Source organism: Pteronotus mesoamericanus, unplaced genomic scaffold (genome assembly GCF_021234165.1).
Source record: "Pteronotus mesoamericanus isolate MK-2021 breed Mesoamerican mustached bat unplaced genomic scaffold, CSHL_Meso_final scaffold_31, whole genome shotgun sequence".
NCBI classification, from domain to species: Eukaryota; Metazoa; Chordata; class Mammalia; order Chiroptera; family Mormoopidae; genus Pteronotus; species Pteronotus mesoamericanus.
This window is the reverse complement of record NW_026555312.1, coordinates 16,350,220-16,374,159: the sequence shown is the minus strand read 5'-3', so window position 1 is coordinate 16,374,159 and position 23,940 is coordinate 16,350,220. Positions and strand designations below refer to the sequence as shown.

The 23,940-nt window shown below is 38.7% G+C and overlaps 3 protein-coding genes across 6 annotated transcripts in view; 2 read left to right on the top strand and 1 right to left on the bottom strand.

The window, feature by feature from the left end:
- Positions 1–11,415, top strand: part of SIRT5 (sirtuin 5) — a 33,623-nt gene extending 22,208 nt beyond the window's left edge. For all 4 annotated transcript variants that reach the window (XM_054591882.1, XM_054591886.1, XM_054591884.1 and 1 more), the window contains one exon: positions 10,865–11,415. In XM_054591882.1, the coding sequence (XP_054447857.1) occupies positions 10,865–10,940 (76 nt within the window). In that variant the 3' untranslated portion in view covers positions 10,941–11,415. The remainder of the gene's footprint in view (positions 1–10,864) is intronic.
- Positions 11,416–13,797: 2,382 nt separating this feature from the next.
- On the top strand, positions 13,798–17,709 carry NOL7 (nucleolar protein 7). Its single transcript, XM_054592074.1, has 8 exons — positions 13,798–14,163; positions 14,249–14,309; positions 14,964–15,022; positions 16,282–16,313; positions 16,558–16,645; positions 16,976–17,097; positions 17,173–17,250; positions 17,545–17,709. The coding sequence occupies exons 1-8, from the start codon at positions 13,901–13,903 to the stop codon at positions 17,619–17,621; spliced, it is 780 nt and encodes a 259-aa protein (XP_054448049.1). The 5' UTR covers positions 13,798–13,900; the 3' UTR covers positions 17,622–17,709.
- A 745-nt stretch (positions 17,710–18,454) lies between these two features.
- RANBP9 (RAN binding protein 9) overlaps positions 18,455–23,940 on the bottom strand; it is an 86,995-nt gene continuing 81,509 nt past the window's right edge. The window contains exons 13-14 of the mRNA XM_054591881.1: positions 22,580–22,691; positions 18,455–19,436 (exon numbers count right to left, since the gene is read on the bottom strand). Coding sequence (XP_054447856.1) covers positions 19,306–19,436; positions 22,580–22,691 — 243 coding nt within the window. The 3' untranslated portion in view covers positions 18,455–19,305. The remainder of the gene's footprint in view (positions 19,437–22,579; positions 22,692–23,940) is intronic.

The following is a 23,940-nucleotide window of genomic DNA, read 5'->3' as shown; positions in this document are numbered from 1 at the left end:
TCTTTACCTTTGTTTTCCTTTCTTTTTTCACCCCTGCTTTTTTGTGTCCTCACTTTTAATTTACTTTATATTATTGTCAGTCTGATTAATTCCTTTATTAGAATAAGATCAAATATAAACAACTAAAAAATAAATAAAATGATAAAATACCACTGAAATTCTTGATTATACTTTAATCAGTGGTTTTCCCACTCATCTGCATATTTTTTAAAATACTGATGAGTCGGTACCACCCATGACATTCTGATATAATTGGTCTGAAATGTAGCTTCTGAGGTGATTCTAATGTGCAGCCAGAATGAAAACCTCTGTTCTGAGTCTTTGGTGGTATAAAAAAAATTGTGTCACAAACTATGAAGAAACACACTTTAATATGACCCTTTTCAGGTGAGTTGGCTGACTTTCGTCCTAGCCTTCTCCAGGCCTTTTTAATCAGCTACAGCCTGGATCCTCAATCCATAGTTCTTTGTGTGTAAGTAGTATGACCTAGAAAGACATCCTTTGAAAAAAATTGTGCTCTATATAAAACTTATACTCAGAAATGCAGAATGTTATTGAAAGAAATAGAGAAGAACTAAATGTATGGAAGGACACCCATGTATATGGACTGGAAAACTTAATATTATGAAGGTGGCTGTGCTCCCCAAATTGTTTTGCAGATTCACCCAGTCTATTAAAATTGCAGCTGGCTTCTTTGCTGAAACTGACAAGGTGATTCCAAAATTCATGTGAAAATGCAAGAGACTCAAAGAACCAAACCAAAAAGAAGAATAAAGTTAGAAAATACATACTTCCTGATTTCAAACTACAGATTTACAGTTTTCAAGACATTGTGGTACTGGCATTTAGGATAGATATATAGTTCTGTGGAATAAAACTGATAGTCCAGAAATAAGCTCTCACATTTATGGTCAGCTGATTTTTTTGTAAAAAGTATGAAGACAGTGGTGACCAAATGAATAGTCTTTTTAACAAATGGTGCTGGAATAGCTGGATAGCCACGTGCGGAAGAAGTGAAATGGGAACCCTTCGCACCATGTAAAAAATAAATAAGTAAATAGCTGAAATGGATCATAGGCCTAAATATCAGAGCTAAAATTATAAAATTATTTTTTTCAATATATATTTTATTGATTATGCTATTACAGTTGTCCCATCTTTTCCTCCCATTTATTCCTGCCCACCATACTCCCCCTCTCCCACCAGCATCCCCCTTGCCAGTTCATGTCCATGGGTCGTATATATGAGATCTTTGGCTCCTCTATTTCCTATACTGTTCTTAACCTCTGCCTGTCTATTTTGTACCTATTACTTATGCTTCTTATTCCCTGTACCTTTTCCCCCATTCTCCCTGCTCCCTCTCCCCTCTCATCTCCATTTCTGTGATTCTGTTCTCCTTGTTATTTGCTTAGTTCGTTTTTGTTTCTTTTTTAGGTTCAGTTGTTGATAATTGAGTTTGTTATCATTTTACTGTTCATTCTTAGATAAGTTCCATTAACATTTCATATAATAATCACTTGGTGATGATGAACTCCTTTAACTTGATCTTAACTGGGAAGCACTTTATCTCATTCCATTCTAAATGAGAGCTTTGCTGGATAGAGGAATCTTGGATGTAGGTCCTTGCCTTTCATGATTTTGAATATTTCTTGCCAGCTGCTTCTTGCCTGCAAGGTTTCTTTTGAGAAATCAGCTGACAGTCTTATGGGAACCCCTGTGTAGGTAACTGTCTCCCTTTCTCTTGATGCTTTTAAGATCCTCTCTTTATCTTTAATTTTGAGTAATGCAATGATGTGCCTTGGTGTGTGCTTGCTTGGGTCCAACTTCTTTGGGACTCTGAGCTTCCTGGATCTGCCGGAAGTCTATTTCCTTGGCCAGATTGGGGAAGTTCTCCATTATTTTTTCAAATAAGTTTTCAATTTCTTGCTCTTAGTCTTCTCCTTCTGGCACCCCTATGATTCAGATGTTGGAATGTTTTAAGTTGTCCTGGAAGTTCCTAAGCCTCTCCGTATTTTTTTTAATTCTTGTTTCTTCATTCTGTTCTGGTTGAATCTTATCTCTTCCTTCTGCTCCAAATCATTGATTTCAGTCCCAGTTTCCTTCCTTTTACTGTTGGTTCTCTGCATATTTTTCTTTATTTCCCTTTGTGTAGCCTTTACTTTTTCCTCCATTTTGCAACCATAGTCAACCATTTCTGTGAGAGTCCTGATTACCAGTGTTTTGAACTGATAGGTTGGCTATCTCTTCATCACTTAGTTCATTTTTTGGAGCTTTTATCTGTTCTTTGATTTGGACCATATTTCTTTGTCTCAGTCTGCCTTGGGAATCATTGGAAGGGGCAGAGCCTTAGGTATTCACCAGGGCGGGGCAACCCAGGTCGCTGCGTTGTGACACTGTCTGTGGGGGAGGGGTTCAAGGGGGGACAGTGCTGCTCGCTCTGCTCTCAGCCAACTTTCAGTCACTTCCCCCGCTACCCACAAGCAAATTGGGCCCTTCTGGTGCTGGTTCCTAGGTGGGTGTGTTTGTGTACGTTCTAGGACCCTGTGGGTCTCTCAAAGATACTCTCCTGTGAGGCTGGGAGTTTCTCCCACTGCTGCATCTCCCACAGCTTTTGACAGCCAGAGGTTTGGAGGCTTTCTCTTCCCACACTGGAGCCCTGGATTGTGTGGTCTGTCTTGCTCTCCAGCTGTTCCTCCTGGTTTATCCGCATGCAAATGTGGGACTGTCCAGTCTGCCAGCTACCACCTTGCCACATGTCCTCTCTGCCCAGGCTGCCCATCTTCGCCCCCCCCCCCCACCCCCAGCTAACAGTCTAGATGAATGTTTCTTCTTTAACCCCTTGGTTGCCGGACTTCCATACAGTTCGATTTTCTGGCAGTTCTGGTTATTTTGTTTTTAAATTTGTTGTTATCCTTCTTTTGGTTGTGCAAGGAGGCAAAGTGTATCTACCTACGCCTCCCTCTTGGCTGAAAGTAAAACTGTAAAATTCTTAAAATTTAGGAGTAAATCTTTGTGACCTTGAGTTTTTTTGAAATGACATGACATCAAAATCACAGGTAACATAAAGAAAATGGATAAATTGGACTTTATCAACATTAAAAACTTCTTTACTTCAATGGACACCATTAATAAAGTGAAAAAGACAACCCACAGAATGGGAGAAAATATTTGCAAGTCACATTTGATAAGGAACTTGTATCCAGAATATATAAGTAATTCTCACAACTCAATAATAAAAAGACAACCCAATTAAAAAGTGGGTCAAAGGTTCAAATAGCCAGTTCTCCAAATATATACATATAGTCAATAAGCACATGGAAAAGATGCTGAACATCATCAGTCTTTAGGGAAATGTAAAATAAAATCACAAGACACTACTTAGCATTCCCTAGTATGGCTATATAGTAGTCCCCTCTTATCCACGGGAGACATATTCCAGGAACCTCAGTGGGTGCCTGAAACCACAGATAGGATGAACCCTATAAATAACTGTTTTTTTCCTATATATACATATCTGTGATAAAGTTTATAAATAAGGCATAGTAAGTGATTAACAACAATACCTAATAATAAAATAGAACACTTACTGCTTACATTGTAATAAAAGTTATGTGACTATGGTCTTTTCTCAAAATATCTTAATGGTGCTGTACTCACCTTTCTTGTGATGATGTGAGATGATACAAGCCCCCATGATGAGATGAAGGGAGGCACTCAAATGGCCTGCGATGTAAAACTTAGGACTTGTTTATTTATAGAATTTTCCATTTCAAATTTTTGAAATGAGGTTGACTACAGGTAACTGAAACCACAGAAAGCAAAACCATGGATAAGGGGGACTACTGCAATTTAAAAAATGGGAAATAAATGTTGGTGAAGAAATTGGACCCCCCATACATGGCTGGTGGGAATGTACAATGGTGCAACTTCTTTGGAAAACAGTCTGGCAGTTCCTCAAAATGTTAAGTACAGAGTTATCATAGAAACCAGCAATTCTACTCCTAGGGATATAGCAAAGAGAAATGAAAACAGGTTTACAAAAAAAATGTGTACATCAATGGTCATAGTAGCATTGCTTATAATAATCAAAAAGTGGAAACAACCTACATGTCCTTCAACTGATGAATGGATAAACAAAATTTGGTATATATACAGTGGAATATTATTCAATCATGAAAATATTGAAGTACGGACACATGCTACAACAGGGATGACCCTTGAAAACAGTATACTGAGTGAAAGAAGCCAGACGCACAAGACCACATATTGTATGATTTTATTTATATGAAATCTCCACAATAGGAAAATCAATAGAGACCAAAGGTAGATTAGTGGTTGTCTAGGCCTGGAGTAGGGAGGAATGGGGAGTGACTGCTCATGGGTACAGATACATTGTGGGAGTGATAAAGATGTTCTAAAGTTGACTGGGGTGATGGTTTTACAACTCTGTGGGTATACTAAAGAAAACAATTATATATTAAATGAACAGATTGCGTGTCAATTATATCAACAGAGCTGTTTAAAAATTATATTGTCTTCTAACTTGCCCACTGAAAAATGGACATTAGGCCTCTAATATGCTTTGTGTCACGTATGTGTAGCACCTGAGCTAGTTAGCATCATTCTGAGTGATATCAGAGCCATGTACCTGGATCCTCTTCCCTATTTGAAAGAGCATCAGAATGCTCCAAGAGTGGGATTGGATAAACTTTCTGAGGGAGGAAATGAGCTACATCCCAATTCCATTCATCTAATGTGGTTTATTTTCAGTCATTCGGTTTTCAGCTCATTTCAAGTAAGTATAAAGAACTAAAACAAACCATTATTATATGGAAGTAAGAAATGCAGATAGGGAAAAAGAAGAAAAAACTCAAGTGTTTCAGCAACCAAAGATATGAGTTGGCCTCTGCCTCTCATGCTCTGCACCGACCAGGAGGTTCTGGGCATCCATTGTGTATGTCTTCATGTGAAATAAAATTGAACTTGGTAGTTTTTCCTGCACGTTAACAAGAGATTCTTGGCATGTAATGATATCATTTCATAAGTCAGGTCTCCGAAAACCACAGACCTGCTTCAGCTACTACTCTTCAACCCAAATTCTTCAGGTTCATGTCCTGAAAACCTGAGATGCCTCTGTTCAGACAAACAGGCTATTTGCTAGTTAGAAACTCGGAGCAAGTTTGACAGGCTACCCATTGACCAGCACCTACCACAAGAACCACCATCCGTGGGCTTCTTTGGGGAGCTGGGGCTCTCTGTACCGCTAAGTCTGGGAATTTTTCCAGAGGAGTATAACTGACCAGTGAGGCCAACAATGCTTTTATCTGAGAGTCATCAAAGCTGACATTTGGAAGAGATGAGGGTGATCATCTCATCCTACTCAAATTTTCAAGTGGGGAACAACGCAGAATCATCGAATGGCTTGTTTAACCCCACAGCTTAACAATGGCAGAATCCTTCTTTTGTCTCATGGGTTAACAGATTTTGGCTGAATGTTACTCTAGGTCAGGGCCAGCAAACTACTGCTTGTAGGCCAAAGTCACCCACCACCTGTATTTGTAAATACAGTTTTGTGGGAACTCAGCTATGGCCATGTGTTTATGTACTGCCTACGCTGCCTTTGCACAATAGCTGAGCTCAGTAGTCGCAACAGAGACTGTCTGGCTTGTATAATATTTACTGTCTTGCTCTTCACAGAAACAAATTGCCAATCCTTGCTCTAAGTTACTGAGAAAAAGGAAACTTGGAATAATATTTGCTTTAATCTAATTTTCTTTATTATCTAAGCAGGTAGCCAAAATGCTGCCCACATTTTAAACTTGGATCTCGCAAGATTCTTTAGACCTTGCATAAGTTCTTTCAATTCTTTGCCCCAATTCTAATTTAGAGACACAGTCACAGCATTTGTCTCCCACTGAAATATGTTAATATTTTCACGGTGTTAATTAGTTCCATTCTGTGTTTGTTGTTTTCCCTATCCTTGATGGCTATCTTGGATGATTTCTGATAAACCATTACTGTTAGATACTGTGCATCTTTGGGTTTAGGCTTCAAGGTTCTGACCTTACATGCCCCGGGGTCCTTGGCATGTAAGGGTCAGCGCATTTGCTGAGGCAGTAATGGGATTCACGCCCCCTGCCAGGCTGTTGGTGTGCAGGCCTTCCAAGCACTCCGGGCCCGCCATGCCCTGCATCCACCATGATGTTCAGCTGTTAATTTCTATAAACCTTGGAATTTAGTTGATGTCCACAGATATTTATTAAGTAGCTCATATGTTCTAGACACTGTTCTGGGTGCTTAGTATAGCATGTAGCAGTAAACAAAACAAAAAGATCTGTGAGAAGATGTTACTCTAGCAGTGGAAGCAAACAGTATCCAGGAAGCATAATAAATGTGCAAATTCTATAGCACATGAGAAGGTGGGTGACATTTGGAAAAAGCAAAGGTAGGGTTGCAGATGGGGTGCAGGGAGGTCGCAGAGTTCAGTTGGGTAGTTAGGGCCAGCCTCATTGAGAAGAGATTTGAGCAGACATGAAGGTGGTGAAGGCGTTAGCTAAAGAGATTATCTGAGCTAAGAGCTCTTTTAGACACTGAGACCACCTAGAGCAAAGGCCCCAATTGGGCAGCATGCCTGGGAGGTTTGAGGAACAACAGACGGGTCTGTGTGGCTGGAGTGGAGGGAGGAGTCCCAGAAGATGCAGTCAGTGAGGTAGGGAAGTAACATGTTGGTGCTGCGGAACAAGTGGCCCCAAGGAAAACTAATTGCTGGTGGAGTTTAGAAGACTAGGTCATTCTGAGCTAGGCAACAGCTTTATAGATTGCTTAAATTATGTATTTACTCATCAGGAATGTAAAGAGGCTACTTATTTTAATTGACAGTTGACCACATTTGACAGGGAAGTCCAGTGCCCTATCTGGCTGGATTGTCAAGGGAAGCTCATAGGGGCCCTTTTAGTCCATGCAATCGACTGGAGTCCTAGTGGTCTGTTAATTTTTTTTTAAAAAAAAAGGTCAGCCCTGACTGGTGGTGTTTTGGCATCGCCCACAAAGTGAAGGGTCACTGGTTCAGTTTCCCCAGTTTGATTCCTCCAGGCAGGGCACATACCTGGGTTGCGGGCCCATCCCAAAGTTGGGGCATATTCAAGAGGCAACCAATAGATGTCTCTCTCCGTCTCTCCCTCCCTTCCCCTCTTGGAAAATAAATAAATAAATAAATAAACTTTTTAAAAAGTCACTTAAAGCAAGAATAATAATAAAAGACATTTTAAATATTTTATTCTCATTTAAAGCATAAATGTGTATTCATTTTTTTCTTTTCTTTTCTTTTTTTTTGATAGAGCTAAGGTCCTTCTCTTTGAGTAGGAATCTGTGGATTGGAGCTCACCTTTCTTACATAAATGTGTATACTCATAATCCTCCTGGTGTTCCCGAAATTTTCCTGAAGATAAAAATCACCCAGCCCTTATTTTATAAAACAACTCAGACAACCAAGACAATCAGACACCTAGGCCCCAGTATACACTTCCTGAGTCAGAATTACCCAGGGCAAGAGGACCGATTATTTGCATATTTAACGAGTGACCCAGCAACTCTTATTACCAGGAAATCTTGGAAAACACTGGATTATAATTTCTGGTTTTAACATTTTTTTCTGTTTCTAAGTGGAGAAAGAATGCACAAAAAGAAGCTTGCGATGGTCTTCCCCCTAGTCATTGCCAACTATGGCTAATTTAACAATCATTTTTAGTGACTGTGTGTTTCTAAAACATTGAATTAATATTACTAGAAATTACCCTCTTTTAACAGCTATATTTTTGCAATTTATTACATAATTTTAAATTAAATTGGATAATTACAGTAACCGATAAAAATGGCATCAGCAGATTCTGGAACACCGTAGTCTCGATTATTTCACGACTGAAGGGGTGGAGCAAAGTGCGTGGGTGCTAGGACACAGGTCTTCAAACATTTGTTCATTTCCTCTGTCACATTTGTAAAGCTGACATCTAAAATTTTATATCAAAATGATGCAAAAAGATGTGATTCCAACAGTATTGGAAATAAAATATTGACATTTTAAAGTAAAACTGACATTGTCGTGGTTTTAACTGTATCCAGGCAAATCTGAATGCCATAAGTACTTAATAGCTGCCACATCCTTTTACAAAATAAATATACAGACCTTTTTATTTTAATTTTTTAATAAATCCTCACCTGAGGATACGTTTTTATTTATTTTTAGAGAGAGAAAGAGAGAAACACTGATGTGAGAGAGAAACATTGCCCAGTTGCCTACAGATTGCACCGTGTCCGGAGATCAAACTTGCAACCTCTTGATGCGCAGGATGATGCTCCAACCAATGGAGCCACCCAGCCAGGGCACCATCCTTTTTAACAGTTTGAGCCTTCACAGTTTTTCTCTTTGTCTTTGAACTTGTATTCCATTAATGTACTTCCAATAGTACAGGAATTTGTACTAATGTAATATATTTTTAAGTTTGAAAATCTTTTGTTGACTACCCTATTTATTGTACTTCTGCAACAAAATATCTGATGACTTATTTATTTTCAATTTCCTTAACACTTGAATGTTCTCTTAAATTTTTTTCTAGATTTAATTATCACTACAGCAATTTGTAGTATGTAGTTGTTTAAAAGAACAAACAAATGGTAAATTTGATTAACTCTTCAATAAAAGTAAAATTTTGTAGGCACTGCACCATGGGACATGAATTTTGGGAATTAGTTCATGTATCCATGGCTGAATATTATGGATTGTTAGAAGGAGACAGACGGCTCACCTTGTAGCCCACCATCACTAGAAATGAACCTGTAATCTGAGAAGTCAGGCTTACTGAGTGAATGTAATGAGACTCCACCCCAGAGGAAACATGGCAAGTCCCCAAACAAAGGAAAAAATAGAATAACAGGATTTGTTGGGAGAGTGAGGTTTAGTTGAAATTTAAATGAAGCAGTTTTCAATAGATTCAGCAACTGGTAGGGCTTTGTGAAAAGGGTTCAATCGGTCTGGCTGGCAAAGTGGACCCAGGGTCCTGTGTCCTTGGAAACAACAAAGGAAAGGTAGTTGTGGACTGTCGTGCCCAGACACCCCTCATCTGGGGCTCTGCACCTGGGTTGGAATATCAAGGCTGCTTCTCAAAGGCAAAGTGACTTACATCCTCTAGGCACAAGGGAATTGTTTATTCTTTACTGCTTTAATTTCAAACAGTGAAGTTTCTGATACTTTATAGTTTTAGAAGACAAAATTCCTCAGTGAGTAAAAAAAAGTATGCAGTTACTCAAAGAAGTGTATTGTTATGATTCTTTGCAGCTTGTCCTAGGGAAAATAACTATTTTCTATTCACTCTGCAGCTTGCTTTATCTGTCTCTTATTCCAGTCTGAGGGATGGCAGGACAGATTTTTCACTGGCCAAGGTCAATTTCATGTTTTCAATGTCAACTGTAAACCTTAGTTTTTGCTTTTCATAGATGGACTTACTGAGAGACACTGGCCACATAAACCCCGGGATGAAAGGAATTTCCTTATGGCATTCCACTCATATTTTGGACCTCCTTCCATGTTATATGCTAAAATACCCATAGTAATTTTATATCTCATTTTGTTCTCTGTTAGCTGACAATTCTATCAGACCCTCTCTGTTTTAATGAAAGCAAGAATGAAATGGCCCCACTTGCATAAGGATGTGATACCCAGTCTTTAGAAATCATTTGTTTTCTTTAATCTGCATCAATCTTTCAAATGTCTCCTTTTCCGGCATCCTGCAGGTTTTCACATTATGGACTAAGGCACCCTTGTAAGATACGGGGCATGTGAGGGGTACGGCTTGCCTTTGTGAAGTGGAGAAGGGTGAATGTGGAGAGGGGCACTTGAGAGTCACTTTCTTAGGAAGGAGACCACATGGGATTGAGGATATGGAAATTCCCTAAAAGCTCTCCATGCCTGGTTATAGTTCTTGGAAAGTTCTCAAGGGTCTGTAACCACTGTGCTGGTGAGGAGTTTTCTAGTGGCTAGTGTTCCCTTGCTGCAGGTGGCAGGAGTGGGAATGCCATTTGGTCAGGGAGGTACATTAGTGGCACTGTGTGGAGACAACAGAGTATTTAGGGGAGAAGGCATTCACGATTTGTGTTGTATCAAGAATAAATAATATGATACATTGAGCAAATGTTTTTCATTTTTACTTGTGCTCAATTGGTTTTCTTATTAATAATACACTGAGGAAAAAAAATCCTGCTTTTATTTCTTATTCAGAGTTGAGTTTGTTTTTGTTTTTTTTTTTCTTGCCCTAAGTGTTTTCCCTTGAAGGAGGCAGAAATCATTGATTTTTTTTCCTCCTCTTTGCACTATCTTTTACTTTTCTCTCTTTTTCCCCCCTCCTTTCTACTAAGTCAGAGCTTGTTGTGAAGTCCAATGGATGGTTTAAGAGGCCTGTTGACTCAGCTAAAATCCTTATGGACTGTGTGATGCATAAGATTATTTTTCTCTTTCCTTAATACATATGAATTCTATTTTAATGTAGTATATAGATATTATAAAACTTTAAAACTTCAGTTACGAGTTTGGCAATATACTTCATAATCATATCTCCCCTATAAAAATTATTTTATACCATCTAAATTCTAGGCATATCCTTTCCTAAATTCTCTTGATTACAAGGGTCAGTCCATAGTGAAATGTCTATTTCTTGAATTGTCAGAAACTAGATGAAAGAAAGTGGGCACAAAAATTCATAATACCACATTTGTGAGAATTGGGGTTTTACTCTGGGTGTAATTGAGAAGTGCGACTTGCTAAAGGAGTACATTGGTTTGGCTCCTAACTGCTGTATTTGCCTTTCTGTTTCAGGTTTCATTTCCAGGGGCCCTGTGGCACAACCCTTCCTGAAGCCCTGGCTCCTCATGAAACTGAAACAGGTTCTTAATTGTCCTGGAGAAGGAAGAAATTATAGTACATCTCAATACCAGGCCTCAAACAGAGGAGAGACAGTCTTATGGATGGCAAGCTGAATACTGGAAGATCTAAAAATACCCTATGATTACTTGTCTGGGGTCCAGCCTGCTGATTACTGATAGGGCCTTAGAGGTAACAATAGCAAATGGAGTTACCTCTACCTTTACATACAAAAAAGAAGTCAAAGGACTGTAAAGTTAATGCATGTTATTTGGCTGGAACTTAAACATAAGATACCTCTGATGTGTTTGGTTGGTTATTGGGAGAAAATTCTAATTAGAGTATTTTAAAAATGTAATTATCCTAATTGTATTTTTGCCATTTGGCAAAGATGGAAGTAGGTAAAAACCTTGATATTTCTGATTTTTGCACAAGTTTGGATAGAAAATAAAATCACTCTCTACAGTAAGTTATTGTATAAAGATGTGACCCCATGAGACATCTATGATGGGGACTTTTTCTTTTCAGTATTTAACTTGGCTGCTTTACCTCAGAGTATGTGGGATAGCTTAGAACCAGAACTCAAGCAAAGAAGGAATAGAAAAGTAGTAACAAGGTAGAAAATAAGAATGAGACCAAGAAAAAAAAATGATGCAAATAGAGATTCCAAAGGTAAACACAACTGCGTAACTTTAGTGCTAGCCTGCTTAGCAGCCAAGGAGGAAAGGGAAAGTTGATGGTTGACTTTCTTAATATCATAAACTCAGAATCATATAGCCCCTGTGGGGTCTGCCAGCCTTTCCTAGACACTGAATTCTTGAGTGTTTCCCATGGGACTTTACCTTGGAGTAAAGTAGCAAGAAAACAGTCCTCACCTCAAGCCCCATCACCTAATGCGGCCCCCAGGGCCCTTGGAATGCCTGATGGCTGTCCAGCAACCATCAGAGGCCTGGCAGGGAGGAGTGGACTTTAGGAACGTGTGTAGGAAGGTCATACACAAAGCAAAATTCCTTGGATCAGGTGACTCCCTGAGTGATTACACATCTGGCCACATCACTCCAGACCCTTACAAGATTGCATTTAACATTACATCCTTGGCTTTTGTGGACTATCACATAAAGCTTTGTACTGCATTTGCAAATCATACCTTTTAATAAATCCCAAAGGTCCTTTGCATGGAGAAGAGGGATATTCATAACCTACAGGGAGTCTTAAGTGCCAGCCTTTAGGGTTCAATTCACACTTCCTGTGGCTGGGTCAAGGCATGTACACTGAGGGGATGTGTAACACTTATGTAGTTTTTGTATATAAGATACGATTCGTTCTCTTTTAATAGGTTTGTCATTGGACTTCTCAAATTTACTTTATACATTTTCTTAGTGTTAGCAATGATGGAAGTCAGCATGCTGCCTCAGAAAGTCTGATTATATTTTTAATTTCTATCTGACCAAGGCCTAGATATTTCAGAACTGTTCTTTGCAACTCCTCTCAAATTGGGCCTTTGGTACCAGCAGCTTTTTGTGTGTGCGTGTGTGTTTTATCATTTTTGTTCATGTTTTGGTTTTATTCGAGAAGATGAAAGGAGAATTGAAAATACAAAATACGAGGAAAAATTATTTATCATAATTCAATTTAATATTACTGAATGTTTACCACATGATAGGCATTAGAAATAAAATTAGTAAGACATGGACCTTACCCTCAAGGAGTTAACAGAATGGTTGGGACAACTTCCACATAAACTATTATACAGTGTAGAAACTGCAGTAATAGAAATTTGTGCAAGATTCAGAGGCAGATGCAGTTAGAGATGGGCACAGTGGGGATGAGGTAGATGTTAAGGTGTTTGAAAGGCTTCTGAAGGAAACACCTGGTGGTGTTTTTTGGTACTGTATGAACAGGAGTTCCACGTGGAAGAGTGGGTAGAAGGAACATGAAGCAGCTTGGTTTGTTTAAAGAATGAAGGATGAATCATTTAGTATTGAATAAAGGGTGGGAGAAAATAAACACAGGTCACGATGGGCCTGTATGCCGAAAAAAATGAAATATATTTGGTGGGGAAGAAAATAATGGGGTTGCATTCACTAAGTATGGTGAAGTTGTTCTTTCCCCGGATTCAGGATTTGCGATGGGCTAGCCATTGTTTCAGGTCATGGGGTTTCATCAGGGAGACAGATGGGGTCCCCGCTCTCTCCCACACAGCCTACATTTAAAGCGGGGTGGGGGGGCGGAGTCAGCCAATAAACTCTTCGGGAAGGTGTCAGTGATGAACGCGTAACAGAGGCACGGACAGAGAGTGGTAGAGGGGCTGGTGGTCAGGTAAGCTGGAGAAACAGCGGCCGAAGTCGCCAAATACATTTGGTGCAGAGAATTGATTTAAACCTGTGGCTGTCAACTTGTCCTGCCGCTATAGCGCATTTTTCCCTTTAAAACTCCACTGCTTCAAGGAATGCGGAGTGAAGGGAATCGACCTTACAAATACTGATTAACTGGATCGACCAAGCGAATTCTGGTGCTCAAAGGCGACGACAGGACGATTACGGCTTGCGAACGTCAGTTTCCTAGGCACCGGATGGCGTGACGCGCGCCAGCCCGCCTCGAGGAGCGCGGCGACCCAGCCAACTCTGCTCTCAGCATCCCGACCAAGAAGGCAGCAGGATAGTTTTTATCCTGCCTGGAAACAAGCCCAATTCCCACCCGCTCTCACAGCCAGCTCTCTTCACCTGCCAGCAGAGATCCGCAACGTCCAGCGCGCAGGCTCAGTGCCAAGACCTCCCAAACCTGACCCAACTTAGGCCACGCCTCTCTCCGCATGGCGCACGCGCCTTCGTTCGTTGTGGGACGGATTTCCGCTTCCGCTTCCTGTCTCTCAGTGGGGCCTGGAACCTGGCAGATAAGGTTCAACTGGTGTCGCTCGCTCGTCAAGTCACGCTCGGCGTGCGGTCTGCTGCTTCCGGGTCAGAGGTCAGACGGTCCAATTTGACGTGAGCCATGGTGCAGCTCCGGCCACGCGCGTCTCGTACCCCGGCGTCGGCTTCGGCGATGGTAGACGAGGGCCAGCCAGCCTCCGAGCAGGAGGCGGAGCACGGACTGTTGCTCGGGCAACCCAGCAGCGGCGCGGCCGCCGAGCCACTGGAGGAAGATGAAGAGGGGGACGACGAGTTTGACGACGAGGCCCCGGAGGAATTGACTTTCGCCAGTGCCCAGGCGGAAGCAAGAGAAGAGGAGCGGCGAGTTCGGGACACGGTGCGCAGGTTGGAAACCTACGGCCGACCCAGAGAACCGTCCCTGCCCGTCCCACTTGTCTCTCCCGCTCTGACGTGTCACCCTTTCTCCCAGGGATAAAACACTCCTGAAGGAGAAGAGGAAACGACGCGAGGAGCTGTTCATCGAACAAAAGGTTAGAGTGTGGGAGGCGTCTCCTTTTTAAAAAAAACCTGGCTTGGGATACAATTCCCGTGTTTATTGCAAAACTGTAATATGATGTGAAGGTGGGGGAAACGTCGCTAATGGTTCTTCTGACGTCCGTGAAAACAAAGATGGGCTTACTCTTTGCGGTCCGCCGATTGAAAATGGGAGCGGGAAGAGCTGTCAATTTGAAATCATGCTGTTAAACCCCACCTTTGGCATTCAGCTCGCCGTGACACCTGTCATTTCGCCTCACCGGGGGCAGTTTCTTTACCTCTAACTGGGTTGCCATTAGAATTAAATAAGGTGCTTTGTAAACTAAGGGCTGTACAAACACCGATATGATTGCTTTTTGTTTGGCAGATCGGCCACAGAGAGCCGACTACAGAGGGACGTGACTTTGTATATAGCAGTGACTTAAGGATTGGGCACCCTTTCCAGTCTTAACTGGGTCTTCCAAAGAATAGGTTCTGAGCTTTTATTTTAGGATCGCAATTTTCCCAAACCTTAGAGATAGTAGAGGCAGTGGTCAGCCTACATAACTTTATTTTCTTAAAAGGCTTTTCCTAAAATCTGTAACTCTAGAAGCAACCCAGGGTATATTGTCATATAGCTCACTTTTTATTTTTAAATGTCTTTATCTAAGAAAAGGAAACTCCTTCCAGACACTCTTCTAGAGAAGTTAACTGCAGCTTCACGGACAGAGTAAGTAATGGACCTTGTTGTATTACTTGCTTACATACACCCATCTTTGAAATACATTTCGGTACATTTGACTCCATATACCTGAAGAAATAATAAAGCCTGAATTAAAAAGCTACACAGCAGATATTTGAATTTGGTGGGAAAGGTGGATGTATTTCACTTCCTTTTTAGTCTTGAACCGTTTCTTTTTCTTCGTTCTCATTGCTAACTCTAGCTTCTGAGTTCCTAATCCCAGAGCACTTATTCATCACTTGTTATTTGTACTGGGGCAGGGTAGAGGGTGAATAAAACATGTGTCTTGAAATGTATCATGTAGTGCAGTAGGAGGCTCTTCCTAAAACTCAGCTTGTCCCAGACTTGCCTTATCTGCCACTAGCTTATCCTTCCTCTTTATTACCCATTTCATTTAGTAGCTTTGCCATCCACTTAATGTGTAAAGCCAAATGCTGTAGTTATCCTCTTCCTCATCTAGCCAATGGAGTCAGTCAAACCTTACTAAATTTAAAGTTCTAAATATTTGTTTTTTCTCTTATCTCTGGCTTAGACCTGTATCTTTGACCTGGTTCTCAGATTTTCTGTAGTTCTCCAGAGTTACTCAGATCCCAAATACACTTAACACAAACACAAATGTATTTGGTGGCAGATTCCCTTTCTATCTTTAAAGCTAAACTCAAATGTCACCTTTTCATTCTCTCACTCCATCCACGCTCTTATTTCCTCCTTTGTACAGTTTTTCTGTTGTGCATGGTGTGGGCATCAGTGTTTTGTCATTTTACATTTGTCTCTCAGACCAGACTCCTCCATATACTCCTCCAGGCTACTCCTTGTCTCTTGTGCTTGACCTGTTGAATTAACCCTTTGTGAGTTCTCCAAATAAAATGAGGCAGGCCTAGCACTTTCCATTTTGTATTTCTGCTGAGGTGTTTTATAACATTAAGTCCTTTAATTCCATTAACAGCAGCAATGTGCTTCTTTTAAAAGCCTGCTGATATGCTTTCAGATTTTAAACTCTAAGAAAATACTCCCATACAATACTTACTAGTTTGTTGATTGGGAGTTGGTGGGTTGGAATTTTGGGAGTAACCTGCTTTCCAAAACTGATTAAAATCCTGAGTCAAAACTGAGCGTGGTGGTAACAAATTGGGGTGGGGGGTGGGGGGTGGGGGGTGGGCTTATTTGTAAAACCAAATTTACTTGTGTAACAAGAAATCTTTGCTACCTGCCATTCCAATCAGTGTATTATTGTTGTTCTCCTTTAGCATAAAGAAATCACCAGGAAAGATAAAAGAAGGTATGAACTATTCTAATTTAAATAACTTTCCATGAAAGTGTCAAGTGCGTTCGCAGTCACATGTTATTGGCCCTTAGAGCACGAGAATAGCATTGGCCAAGCTTAGATTGGGCTTCTTCCCTTATATCTTACAAATAAAATTGCATCCAAATTGGTGCGAGTGGATATTTAACAGGAACTCCAGGAAATGTTCTTGATTTCTTTTTACATGAGTGCTAACAAAAATAAAACTCATTTTCTTTAGTTAATTTGCAGAAGAAAGATGAAGAATGTGAAAAAGGAAGTGATTCCAAGAAAGCTAAAGAAAAAGTACAAAAAGTACAGTCTGTTGGGTAAGAAGAGTCTTTTTTTCATGTAGGATATAAAGTTAACCTTTGAGTTAAAATACTGAGTTATGTGGAAAAATATTTTAATTAGTAGCAGTTTTAGACTGGACCCTCTGTGGGAAAACCAGTTGTGATATTTATATAAAAAGAAAATATTTGCTCTACTAAAATGTGAATATTAGCCTATTTCTTATAAAATAACACTATAATTTTACTCATTATCCTATCAGTGCACATACAAAATAAGGATTTTTTTTTTCATTTTTTGAGACAACTGACAAAAATACTTTACTAAAGCGTGTTATCAACATCATTCACTTTGACCTTTTTCATCAGCCAGAATAAAAGCTACTTGGCTCTAAGGCTAAAAGATCAAGATCTGAGAGATTCAAGGCAACAAGCAGCCAAAGCCTTCATACAAAATTCTTTATATGGTCCAGGAACCAACAGAACTACTGGTAATTTTCTTATTGACTGTTTTTCTCATTTTACTGCAAATAAACAAAGAAATGATAAATAATTCTCTCTTCTAGTAAATAAGTTCCTGTCTCTTGACAATAAGAGGTTACCAGTGAAAAAAGCTGCAGTCCAGTTTTTGAATAATGGTTGGGGTAAGGTCTAGCTTTATTCTCTTGGCTCTGATAGTTTTATATATTGAATAATGCTCTTTTTAAAGGAGATAGTAGATAATTATGAATTATCTTTTTTTTCTTATAAGGGCTTCTATCTTCTGTATTAATATTTTAAAGTTGCTTCTGAAAATTATGTCACTGTATTTTATATGTACAGCTAACAAAATCTAATTTAATAGACTTAATCTTAGTATTTATGTTCATACAGAATATCTTGAAAATTTTTAAATCCTTTCTTGGGAATTTTTATTCTTACTGAACTTTCTGTTGTAGGAACCCAGAAAAAACAAAATGCCAAGAGGTTTAAAAGACGGTGGATGGTCAGAAAGATGAAAATTTCTAAGAAGTAAATCAAAACTATATGAAGAATGAAAACTTTGTATATGGAACTTACAGTTACTTAGTGTAGAAGATTAATTTGTCTTACAAAATCTAATAAATCATTTATAAATCATTTTAAAGGCTCGTTACAAAAGTCATAAATCTATTTGGGGAAGTACCCCATCACATTTCATCCTTTTGAAATACAACTGCACCTTTAATCCTCGATCCTGGAAGAAACAGCAGTTTAAAAGGAATTGCTTTCAGTTCTCTAAGTAAGTGTTTATCCATTTTCTTGAATACAGACACAACCAGGAGTGACACCTCTTCTATCCCTCCTGCCACACATTGTGCATGTCTGGCAGGAACGGCAGGGAGGAGGAGGAGAAATGGACATCCAGGAAGAGTCTTCAACTGCAGCTCTCAGAAATCTTAGTCTCTCAAATGTTTTGGTACTACTACTGAGAATTTGCTTCACAAAATATCTCAGTGTATATAACTACCTACTTTTCTTAAGGAAAGATCAAGCCTCAGCGTACAAAATAACCAAAGGATATGGTCATCCACTTGAACAGCTTGTTTAAATTTTACTTTTAACCAGTTTGGGATTTTGCTTTCCTGGCAAGTAACATGCCTTATTATGGGTATGAAAATAAGGAGATTGATTTTCCTTTTTCTTTCTGTGCAACCCACAGAATCAGGCTTGACCCTAATACAAGGAGGCTAGTAAACCAAATGCCGTCTTAGTCTGTAGAACTTAAGATTTATAGTAAAAATCACTGATTTTAATTGCTCTTTTATATTAATCATAAGTATGTAAATACCTAATATATAAACTCAGTTGACACTCTAATATATGTAGAAGTAAATTTTTAATGGCTGGTTAATTATATCACTACATTTTTATTGCAATATAGTACTCATTTAAGCACTTAAAAATGGAAGGTGTACAAAGATTAAATTAAGACACGGTAAATTGACTAAATATTTGGTTTTTATATAAATAAAGGTCATAACCACACCGTTGACATATAATACTGTTATAATACAAGTTAAACTTGTGAGTCTACAACAGAAGTCGTTGGTAGTTAAACAGGAAACAAAGTTGAAAAGACCATGTTAAAACAAAACTACTGGGACTAACAGGTCGGGATTGTAAGTAGCAACAAACGTATTCACTCAGCTCCTGAGTATTTCAAGTTTTACAGTACACATTAAAAATGATTTCTTCCATCAACACTATAAATTCAAACTGTCGGATGTTTATGCATTTTGCAAGTTACACTGATTGAATGCTTATATGGGAGTGGGGGTCGGAACACCTCCCAATTTGAAGTTTACATCACCCACATGCTAACACAACACAACTTGTTCCATTTCCTTCCCCCCTCTCCCCCCCAACAAAGAAGGCAGGATTTTTTTGGTTTCTTTTAGGTAATTGTTTTAAAGGATTTGTGATGATAAATTCGACATCTGAGATTCAGTAATATTCAACTCTTAGACAACTAAGAGGTTAAAGATGGAAAATAATTTCTCCTAACACTAAGTTAGAAAATCATTTGCATCATGCTGTAAACTAGGAAGCAATGTAAAGCGACAAAAACCTGTCCCCAGTACATAATTAAAAAAATCTAAATTTCAAATCAGCAGAGCTGGTCTACTTCCATGTTGACTATATGCCACAATATAAGTGTGAGCTCCTTAAATGCATAGCTAATGTAGGTAGTCTTCCACTGTGGCAAATGCACAGGATCCAATTCCTGATCGAGCCATCAGTCCTAGACATTGTGTGGCCTGTCCCATTGCTAGAGCAAGTGGAGGTTGCTTTGGCAGATTGTGGGTTTCTGAGGAAAAACGATTAAAAATGGAAATAGCAATTAGCAAGACACTTAAAATCTTTTTAGGAAAACACTGCATTACTCACACAATTATCAATGCACACATATTGCCCTTAACTAACTAGCAAAGGCACTTTCTAGGCAAATAATGCCATGGAGGTACTATGATGAGGTAATATGGGTACTAGGTGTTCAACTATTAAGAAAAATTTTTGCAGAATTAGACTTTTTAAAGTGTTAGATATTCTAAACCTTTTACTTACATATTAACTATGATGGCAACTATAATAACATTAACTATGATGATAATTTAATTGAGGACATAAGAAATATTTAGTAGTAGTAGTATTTTTGACCAAGGTCAGACAATAGAAAAAGGCCAGACTCTTCCCCTTTAGGAATACAACCCAATTGAGGCTGTGTAACTGTCTCCAAAGCATATTGGTGAATGTTATTTGGCTTGGCTGGGAGCAAGGGGTGACAGTCACTATGAGAGCAAATATTACTCTAATTTTGGAGGGATAATTTACAATTGATAGGTCAAACATTTAAAAAATTGCCAATAAAGTATTCAGCAGTCCTACATACCAGAAATGTGCCAGACCGTTGTAGTACAAATGTAATTAATGAAATTTGTTCTTTGCCAGAAATGAAAAAAATGAACTAATAGTGGGAGTGGCCAAACTCATATATGTTGGTAATTTTTCCTTGTGAGTAGATGTCTAAATTTTAAGTTTATATGGATTCCCAATTAATGAAATTACTAACCGGTCCTTCATAGATACAGCTGACAATAAAGGGAAAAAACTGATGAAGGACTGGTAAGGCTCCATATGATTTAATTCTATCCTTGGTTCTGGGGTTGTAATCTCAGAGAAGGGGAAAGTTCTAGAAGGCATGAAGCAAAAATAATAAGTTCAGGAGTTTAAGTACAAGAAGAAATAAGATAGGATCAAAAATAGAAGAATCGGTGGAGGGGGCAGTTAGGGGATGGAGAGATCAAGGGAAAAAGACAACAGAGTGGGGACTGGGGGGAGGGGTTTAAGGGAGATAGATGGTAATGGAAAATAATGAAATAAATTTTAAAAAGAATATAAGAAAAATATGCAAGAAAAGACAGGTGAGAAAGAGGTTTGAAAAGTGGTCTGGGTTAAGATTCCTAAGTACTGGCTATTCAGTGGCAAGATATTATTTGACTCAATTTTGATAGTGATAAACATTCCTTTTGCCAACCTGAAGCAGGAATGACTTCATAGTTTAAAATAATTCTGCCTTAATTTGAATCAAGAACAATTTGATTTTTATACAAAATCAACATAACTGAATTAACACTGAAAAGGAAACATCCTTTCAAAAATGTCTCCTGAAGATTTATAGGGAAGTAACCTTGCTCAAAGGTAAGCATCCAGAGGAACTTTATTACACTTTTATGTTGGCCAGGTGAGGCAGGTGGTTATAGCATTTTAAAAAATGTTTTTGGGGGTATGAAACTTGCAAGAATTACATACAATTAATATAACTTTAAGTACTATTTGTAGATTATATAATTTAGTATTTATAAATATGCAGACAACCCCACAGCAACATCATAATCCTACTAATTTTGCAGGAATTATATACACTTAATAAAGTTAAGCACTGTTTATGGGTAAACCTACATAATATGTAGTATAATATGTAAGAATAAATACATATTACCTTAGATAATGGCCCCAAGCGATTTAACATTTAAAAATTTAATCTCCTTGAAGAACTCAAGATACAAAAAACTGTCATAAGAAAAACGGTCCCTTTTCTTTACAAATTTTTTTCCAAGTGTTACATAAATACAAAGCAATTAGTACTTCATGGTTACTTATAATGTAGTAATTTTAAAGTAGAAGTACTGTAAACCATAATTTTCCCTACAATCCCAGCATTGTTACTTCTCTTATTTTTACCAACAGAACTAAATGAATTTCATAAGCAAATAAATTACAACACAATTTAACACCACAAAATTCACATTTATTATATACAAATTCTAAGTTTAAGGAAACTACAACACACTCATTTACACTCCTATTTCAAAACTTCAGTATGAGACCTTAACACATGATGAATTAAAAATAAGGGCAAAGAAACAGATTAAGGCTCAGATATGAATACTTTTCCTTGCTGGCTTTACATTCTGGCCGTATGAGGGCCCCAGGCCCTCGTTCCAACTCTCCATGTCTAAACACCTTCCACTCAGGAACTGTTCTAATCTACCTGAAATAGTAATAGTTTCAAACATGTTGCTGAAAGTCCCCAAACCTAAAAGGGCTGAATCACACAGAAAAGACTTTGAAACTGGAGTCCCATTTTACTTGAGGAATTAAGATTCTAAAATCAGGTGAAAAAAATCACTCGTATCTAATTATCTTTGAAAAGAATTGCCCAGAAATTAAAACATAGTTTAAGTAATCAACCCTACAGGAACTTCAATATAGATGCACAAAATATATAGTTAATAGAATTCATATAAAAAGTGTATTTGTTCAATACATATACACTATAATCATACACTGTAGTTGCTCATAGGAATGGCAACCAACCAGGGGAACAGCAAATTCCAATTTCTTACTTCACGTTCACCCCTGGCTAAACCTATTTAAACTGCTGTTCTCACACATAGATCAATGGAACAGAATGGAGAGCCCAGAAATTTTAAAAGATAGATAGATGGATGAATTGCTGTTCTCTTCCACACACACTTCTTATTTGGTAAGGGCATGGAGTTGAGTATGCTTAATTTTAATGCGAATATAACAACTTCAAGGGTTCATGCTGATGAGGCGTCCCCAAGTTACCCGGAAGCCCCTTGTGCCCGCATGGCGGGCGCTGTAAACAGGGTGGCTCAGGGCAGAAATGTTCACACACATGCACACAAAACATCTCATTTCCAAACCTCCCCAGATGCATCCCGATGTACTGTTTTTTTTTTAATTCTTTTTGAATCCATTTAATCTGGAATTGAAACAATGGTTTCTAAATTTTAAGGTAATTTTCATTTTAAAATATAGAATAACTTTCCCTAATGATTTGACCAAAATATAAACACCAGCACAAATACCATCTCAAATATTCAGAAAAATCTAGTTGGGGTTGTGCTTTTTGGTTTTACTTACCTAATATTGCACTGTTAAGAGCTGAGCACACAGGTTCTCTCTGAATTGGGTCAAGCTGATTTCCAACAGGGCTGTTCCAAGGATCTGAATAAGCTAGTAAACTGAATGCATCCTGTTGAAAACAGCAATTTGGTTTTTAATTCAAACAGTTGAACTACTATGTTCACCATGGTTGGTTACAAACTGAGACAGGTAAAAGCACTAAACTACTATGGCATTTAAACCCATTGACCTATGGATATTTTAAACAATTAGATTTTGAAGCAAAGTGTAATTTGTTTTCATTCTTTCCACGAACACACAGTCTGTATTATCTTACCCCTATCCCTACCATACATATGGAGGGGTATAATTTATTACCACTGATATGAATTTGACACTAAAATGAGAGGGCATGCCTATCTATACATTTTTCAAGAAGATGTGGGAATTGGATGTCATCTTCTCAAATGCAGGAATCAAAAAAAAACTGACCCTCACTCAGGAACTCAGTAGTTCTAACCACCCCTGCGCCCCTGTCCTAAAGTAGCTGACACATACACAGTAATCTTTTCCAACAACTCTTTGTCTTCCTTCTAGGGGAGGCACATGCACAGTGGTTTCAGACAGTGGCATCAACCACCAGTGTGCATCATCAGTGTGGCCTTCAGCAAGTAACAACCTCTATAAGAGTCAGTTTCATCATTGGTTTAGTAAGTGGGGCTATAAGAGGTCATATTTCACAGTCATGGACTAACAGCTAAATGAAATCAGCAACGTTGGTTCATTCTAATATTTCAATAAATGATGTCTTATTCTGCCAAAAGTCAATGCTCTAACCAGGAGTAATATTATGATATAGGTACAATTAGATAAAGGACATCTTCCCAATTAAGAAGGCATACAAGGAGAGGTGCTGAGGAAACTGTGAATCAGTGAATTCAGGAACAACTTTCAAAGTACCAATTATGGAAAGGTGGAAGACTGAAATTCCTAAAATATAATTGCCAAGGTACAATTCCAGCATTCCTCTAATTATCTTACTTAGTGTTCTGAGAGCAGAGATGGGGGAAAGAGTTCCTGTCTTTCTTACCCTTTCTCATCCAACCTGGTATCCATACTGTGGAGGTAAGAACTGTCCATAGAGCAAAGCTATGCAGTCTGTCCGAGGCTACCGGATAGGGAATGCATGTGTCTAAACGCATGTGCTACTCCACTGTTGTATATTGCTAAGTATTTCACGTCAGACTTTTTTCCCCAATTATTATAATGAAAATTCTTTGAAGATTAAAAATATATTTCACCATTTTGAATCCTCTGCAGCTATTCATAGGTGTTGGGTACAGGGAAGATGCTTCTGCTGCTGCTGATCACAAGACCTG